The sequence below is a fragment of the Dendrobium catenatum genome, unplaced genomic scaffold (assembly GCF_001605985.2).
Source record: "Dendrobium catenatum unplaced genomic scaffold, ASM160598v2 fragScaff_scaffold_1220, whole genome shotgun sequence".
NCBI lineage: Eukaryota > Viridiplantae > Streptophyta > Magnoliopsida > Asparagales > Orchidaceae > Dendrobium > Dendrobium catenatum.
This window is the reverse complement of record NW_021319682.1, coordinates 11,128,576-11,135,292: the sequence shown is the minus strand read 5'-3', so window position 1 is coordinate 11,135,292 and position 6,717 is coordinate 11,128,576. Positions and strand designations below refer to the sequence as shown.

General features: G+C 34.3%; 2 protein-coding genes across 3 annotated transcripts in view; one reads left to right on the top strand and one right to left on the bottom strand.

Moving 5' to 3' along the window:
* The window catches only part of LOC110115172 (protein AE7), a 14,132-nt gene extending 13,179 nt beyond the window's left edge, over positions 1–953 (top strand). For both annotated transcript variants that reach the window (XM_020848329.2, XM_020848330.2), the window contains 2 exons: positions 290–335; positions 413–953. In XM_020848329.2, coding sequence (XP_020703988.1) covers positions 290–335; positions 413–513 — 147 coding nt within the window. In that variant the 3' untranslated portion in view covers positions 514–953. The remainder of the gene's footprint in view (positions 1–289; positions 336–412) is intronic.
* A 733-nt stretch (positions 954–1,686) lies between these two features.
* On the bottom strand, positions 1,687–5,527 carry LOC110115192 (TOM1-like protein 1). The gene is made up of 3 exons (XM_028699085.1): positions 4,999–5,527; positions 3,703–3,939; positions 1,687–2,324 (listed from the first exon to the last, which is right to left on the bottom strand). Exons 1-3 carry the CDS (start codon positions 5,515–5,517, stop codon positions 1,905–1,907), a joined length of 1,176 nt encoding a protein of 391 aa, XP_028554918.1. The 5' UTR covers positions 5,518–5,527; the 3' UTR covers positions 1,687–1,904.
* Positions 5,528–6,717: the final 1,190 nt, after the last annotated feature.

Here is a 6,717-nt window from a genome sequence, read left to right as displayed (position 1 = left end):
CCCACATAGTGGGACAAAGGCTTGATGTTGTTGCTGTGGTTTTGAATCCTATACCTATGTTGTGACAAGCTAGCCAATTACATATTAAAGGTCAAGCTATGAACCAAGCCATTGCTAAATACATCGCCAAATAACATCTATTTTCACGTTTCCAAGCAGAATACTAGTATTGTGCAGGCTTTCTCCATTTATCTGTGTGTATGTATATATATGGTAATTGAATTTGGTTCTGCCTATTTCCCAACAATTAGTTTGCTTAAAATTTCCTCTTTTTCTTTCCGTTCTTTAGATTGACATAAGGTTGGCACCTGGAAGTCATGCAACAGAAGCTGCAGGTATTACATCCTCATCTGTCTTCAATAGTATCATTTCAGATTGCAGTTACAGTTTGTCTTCCCATACAAAATTGTAGTGAACAAGCAGTTGAATGACAAAGAACGTGTAGCTGCGGCATTGGAAAATCCAAACCTTGCAGAAGTGGTCGCTGAGTGTTTGGCACCTACTTTTGCTTAGATTCAGTAATTTTCCTCTTCAAGAACACATAGTCGACTGTAATTTTATGTAAGAATGTCAAGGGTTGTTTACCGGTGCCATGGTGTTAGTGACCATAGTGATTTACACATATATAGAGATTTAGGCTTCGTTTGGGACGCCTTTTTTACTGCCTTTAAAGTAAATTTTTAGTATAAAAATTTTAATTTTGTACTAGAAAGTTATTTTAAGAAGCAGTAAGAAAGTAGTCCCAAACGAAGCCTTAGATTTACCAAACTCACTGTGCGAGGCATTCTTGATAATAATCATCCATATATGTTATTCTTTGTTGTCAAAATTTTGGCATACACTTGTTTGTTATTTATTTATTTATTTGCTAAACAAACAGTTTTGTTGTAATGTATAAAACTTTTTGTGCACTTCTCTTTATTATATAGCGTAATTATACCCTTTGATTTTAAGGTCTTGTGTTAGTGAAGAGAAAAACTTTATTGCCCCTTTTGGAGTTTGAAATTAGTGTGATGGCTTTGTAATGTTGGAAAACTCTAGTCTTTTATTTATATGCATATTGTGTATTGAAGAGTTCTTGAATAAAATGGGACAAAATAACAAATAGCAAGAAGAAACATGTCCTAAGGTTTCATTTGAGATGGTTTTCTCAATGCTTCTTAAAGCAATTTGTTAAAAAAAATTAATTTTATGCTAAAAAAATGCTTTAAAAATTTTAAAAAAGCTATCCCAAACAAAATCTTAAATCATATTATTTTGCTCAACAACTTATGACTTATAGTTGATTTTAAGCAGTTCCTTACTGTAATATATTTGCAAATAAGGTTCTTGAAATTGAAAAATTATTTTATGTGGACTCCGAACGTCGAAGATCGTCCGGATCCTGCATATGGATTGCGTATAAATTGAGTATGGATTTCATATTTGTAGATATGTAAAAAATGCTCACTAAATATTTTGTAAACACTCACAACTAATGATTGTCTTGATATTTGCTTCATATCTACAAAGTACAAATACAAAATTCATATTTAGTTTATACACAATCCATATGCAGCATATCGATGATCCTCTACGTTTGGAGTTCGCACAGAATAATTTATCTTGAAATCAGCCATTGGGAATTTTCATGAAATTATCCCTATAAGCATCACAACATTCATTTTAGCTGAGAGCAGTTTCACATTTACCAACAAGAATATATATCTCACAAAATATTTAAAAAAAACTACAGTTCCTATCAATCTTTAAGCCAAAAAAACAATGAAAATAATAATAACATAAACATATACTATTAAGTATCAACCAACGCCACTATATTCCTCCTATAATCACAGAAACTTTCCACAAATCTGCTTAGAAATCCACATTCAAATATATAAATATTCATTCCTCTTATCTGATTAGAAGTTGATCAGATCATCCTTCTTATACTGATGCTTCTTCTTTCTCATCTCTTGGTCCTCTGATGAGCTGCCCCCTTTCACTCCAAAAATCATTTCATCAAGGTCATGTAGCAGGTCATCGTCTTCACCTGACCTTGCTCGAAACTCGGCAGGTTTTCTGATGAGATTCTCTTCTCTACTGACTCGTGGAGATTCCTCTGGTTCCACAGCAACTGGAATCATTGCAGGTTCTGGTTCTGAATGAATAACCGAAGGCTTCTTTAAGTCTTCATACTTGGTAAGAACCCTCTGTAGCTCATCATTTACATTCAAAGCTTCACAAAGTATGATTTCATTGTCACCAACTGAATCTATGATTCTTTGTATGGTATACTGAGATTGTTGGCATTGGTGCACCAACGTAATTGTCAGCTCATCCTATATGAAACAAAATAATTTAAGTTCATGGAGCTACACATTTAAAGATGGGAAGATTGTCATAAGAGTATTATGCAAAAAAAATGATTATAATGGATACTTGGGCAAAGTTTATGGATTTGTAATTAGGTCGACGACTCGTATGAATCAAGTATTAAAAAAAAAGTTGATGGATAAGTTGAGAAAGAAGGAAATAATAATGTAAATATAGATGTGTGGTCAACTATGAAAGGATAAATTGAAAAATAATTATGTTAGAGTATGGTTAGGGCATCTCCAACCAAAAAATTCATTTTTCACTCCAAAATATAGTAATACACCAAAATGCAGTAACTTGTCTCTAACCGAACTTCATTTTCTAAAAAAAAAAAAAAAATTCTTAGTATATTCTTTCCCATACTTCATTTTATATAATTTTCGAATTAAAAAAAATGGCGGGTGAACAATGCGACGTCAATATTGACGTCGCATTGTTCACTTGTGATGAAATAGCGTCAAAATTGTCACTCGGTTGGAGCGACGGAAGAACGGCAAACGGTTGTTTGCTATTCCATTGGAGATGCCCTTAGAATGGCATCTATTAGAGATCAGATAATTGAAAATAGACTTGAAGTGATTTGATTATGCACAACAAATGGATAGTTATAATTAGCACGAGGAAGAATAGAAAGAGTTTCACCATAGATATTATGGATAGAAGTTAGTTAAAATGATTTTACTTCGAGCAGAACTCAACAAGAACAAATGCAAAATGAGAATTCATGAAGCCAAATCCAAAATGTTGGGACAAGATTAATGGTAATGATGATGATGAAATAAATGTATCTACATGTGTGTAAAATAATATTATATAATGAATAAAAAATCATTATAGATGTTGCATATCCTTCTTCATCTATTCCAAGATTTTAATCATGATCAGATGTAAGAACTGATCATATTGAAGTATGTGGCTTACAATGGTAGTAAGGCTAAGGTTGTTGGTTCATTCTATATGCAGGGTTCCTACCCTAAATGTAAGAGTTCCTAACATATCCAGGTGAAATGATGGTAATTTAAAAAATGTAAATAAAACGATCAGAATCATGACAAAGTGCATTCAAATGAACATAAGATAAACCATAACCTTACAAACATAAGAGTTAAAAATCAATTTAAGAAGAAAAGAAACTTCTCATTTACAAACCATAGATGTTTGGAAATATCTTTATATCATAAAAAAAAACATCCAAACAGTTAGGAGATTAAATATTATCCAAAAATGGATGTGTATCAGAAACAAATATGTTCTATAATGAAAACGGAAATATGATGTTAATTAAGATAAATAAATTGATTTCTTTTCAAGGAAAACACCTAATTCAACAAAATAGCTCACCTTTAAAGCTTCTTGCTGAGGAGAAGAGGTTAAAACTGTTGAAAGAAGTTCTGTGCTGTTGCGAGCTACATCAAAAGCTTCCTTTGTTTGTTCAGCGGTAAAACTTAGCACAGGAGAATCAGGATAATTTGGTATTGGCAGTGCTTCTGTCTCTGGATCTGAACTTGGAGGGGTAAAGATTGGAACCAAGCTCTCAGCATCACATTCAGGAAACCTTATACCTCTAGATCTTAAGCTCTACAAGAAAAATATATCACAAAACAAGTAAATTAATATATGAATCTAGTATGAGCAACATTATATCACATGCCATTAAGGATATATTTGAGGATTTTTTGCCAAAATTAAGAAGCTGAGAGAACCATGCTGCTGTAGAATTTGCTAGTTCCTACCTAGAAAAATGACAGGATTTTACACTAAAGTTATTATGTTAGGCCGGTTCAGGGTGAACCGGCGCAATCTGTCTGCCTCCCTTGCTCTCGCATGCCCACATGGTGGGTCACACTAGCCTAATGAAATTCAAATTCAAAAGGAGGGGGCGGCTAGTGCTTGAGGAGGGAAATTTGATTAGGAAAGTTTTTATATTAAGAGCATGAGATATTTAGGGAGGGATTATGTTTTGTTTGATTCTCCATTAGGATTTCTTGGCGACTTGTGCCCTAGACTCTCTTGTCTAGAGATTTGGGAGAGACGATCCTCCTCTCGAATTGAGGATCACTTGTATCTTGTTTCCGTGCTTGTTTGGCTTTGATTTTTGTATTACTATCTATCATTGGTGCTATTTTTTTCTCCCAGATTTTGTGCTATACTCGCTGTTTTTCATCAATTCGTGGTAGGTTTGCTTGCGAACTTGAGTATTACCGTTAGGGTTACTTGCGAACTCAAGTATTTCCTATCATATTAATAGCAAAAATAACAATCATAGCAAGTTAGCCACAAAAGCAAATTACCTTAAAATATGTCAAGTAACAATAATATAAATACCCTTGCATAATATAATATATTTAAAACACTACAAAAAAGCGTCCTACAGCTGTTTGGTTTATGAACAGTGAAGCTACTGAAAAGCAAAATTTCTACATCAAAACAGTATATTTTTGAAATTTTGAATGAAGTTGCAAAAACTAAAAGGTCATGCTACCCCTTTAAACCACTTTTAGCCAAAAGATATGGACGAACATTAATTATTCTATAACCAAAGCATCTTAGCTCACAGAGAAACATGCCTAGAGCCCTCATGTATGCTAATTGAAAGTAGTCCTTACAATTGTGCATCTAATAGTAAAACTTCAATACCTTATAGGTTTCTTCATAAACTGGCAAATATCTAAGTTCATCTCCGGACTCTCCCCATGCTTCAATCAGAACAAGGGCCTTGTTCCGATTGTTGGCTACTGTTTGAGGATCATCTATCAGTTTTACCATCTCATCAAGCACCTTTTCTGCTGCGACTTCAGAGAAAGCTTTCTCACAGTTCTTCACGCATGTCTCAAGGAGCACCAATGCAAGATACTGGACCCTTGGATTCTTCACCATAATTCTTTTCTTGATACCACAAATAAACTCAACGCTATTGACCTTCTCACTGTTGATCATGTCACAGATTTCGAGGTTCGCATCCCAGTCAGGTCCCTCCAAATTCTCTGAGGTAGCCTCCTCAACAATTTTGTCAGCTTGGCTTGGGCCTTGAAAGAATTCCTTCATCTTAAAGCTCATGGAGCTCATTCCAGCAGTCACTTTTCTGCCCATTTCAACACCGCTAATCTTGAGACGCTCACCAAAAGAACTGACTTTTTCCATCAGATCGTCACCCATTGTTGCAGGAAATGCAGGAAAGAACTCCTGTAGACAACAAGAAATGGAAAAGATTGTTTGTTTGGGATGTCGCAAGCCATGTCTTAAAAGGGACTAAAAAACATATGATCTTTATAAAAAATGTAAAAAGATATCTTATGAATGGCCAAACATCAAAGAAGAGTAGCTAAACGAAGAAGACTTACATGGCTACAAACTAGAGTCTTCTCTTTTAATGTGCTTATTTAATTTTAGCAAAAGCATTGAATGTAAAACCAAAATGAGGACCCACAAGATGAAATAATTAAAATTCGGGCATTAAGCAAGGAAAACATATACCAAATGAAATCGATTACAACGTTAATAAGCACAACCTAGAAAAAAGGTTCCATTCGTTTAAATGAATAATATTTTCAAAAATATGAGGCCTAAACCGAGTTTCCATGCAAAGTTCCCTACAAAATGCCCTCCAAACCCTAGCAAACGCTAGCAAGAGTATGCATGCCTATCTGAAATACATCACCATCATTAGCCTTATTGATATAGGATTTTACTCAATCACATTTTTATTTTTATTCCATGTAATAGGAGGGGCTAGCCACATAAGGTTGGAGGGAATAATTTTCAAATGACAAAATCATTTTGAAAACTCTCAATCATCCCAAAATTGATGATTCTTAAATCTTAATTATAATAAAAAAAAATATGTTGGATACCTCAAATTTGAAGTGATTAGCATTGTTTCTAGAATTGCAGCTAGCATTTCAAGGAGGGGGGACAACACTTTTGGAAAGTTTTTTATTTAAAGAAAATTTCAATATAATACTATCCCCTTTTTTTGCTGCTCACATTAATTATTTATAACCCATTATTCAATGAAGAAAAGGCCTTTGATTGATAGCAAAGTTGTGAACTTTATGTGTGGCAATGTGCAACTAGCTTTTGGATTCTAACATATTCTCCCCTCCCTCTCTGCTTGTGACCTAACCATTCCCCAAACCCTCAAGGTTTTAAACCCCTTTTCCTCGCATAAAACCAAGCCACACCCACTCCCAAAAGCCAAAACCTGCAGACAACCTTTGACCAAGCCACTTCCAAAAACCCATATCCCTCTCCACACTTGATAAATTCACTTACATTCAACTTCATTAGTTGCCTAACAACTCAAACCTTTGATCTCAAAGCCATCTCCCCTTCTATACAAAGAAAACCTCTCCATAC

Bases quoted from the DNA above. Each gene is read 5' to 3' on its own strand.
- LOC110115192 (XM_028699085.1), bottom strand. From the start codon at position 5,517: ATGGGTGACGATCTGATGGAAAAAGTCAGTTCTTTTGGTGAGCGTCTC. The intron at 3,940-4,998 runs GTATTGAAGTTT...TTTTTCTTGTAG, and splicing joins TTTATGAAGAAACCTATAAG to AGCTTAAGATCTAGAGGTAT. The intron at 2,325-3,702 runs GTGAGCTATTTT...TGTTTCATATAG, and splicing joins CTCAGCAAGAAGCTTTAAAG to GATGAGCTGACAATTACGTT.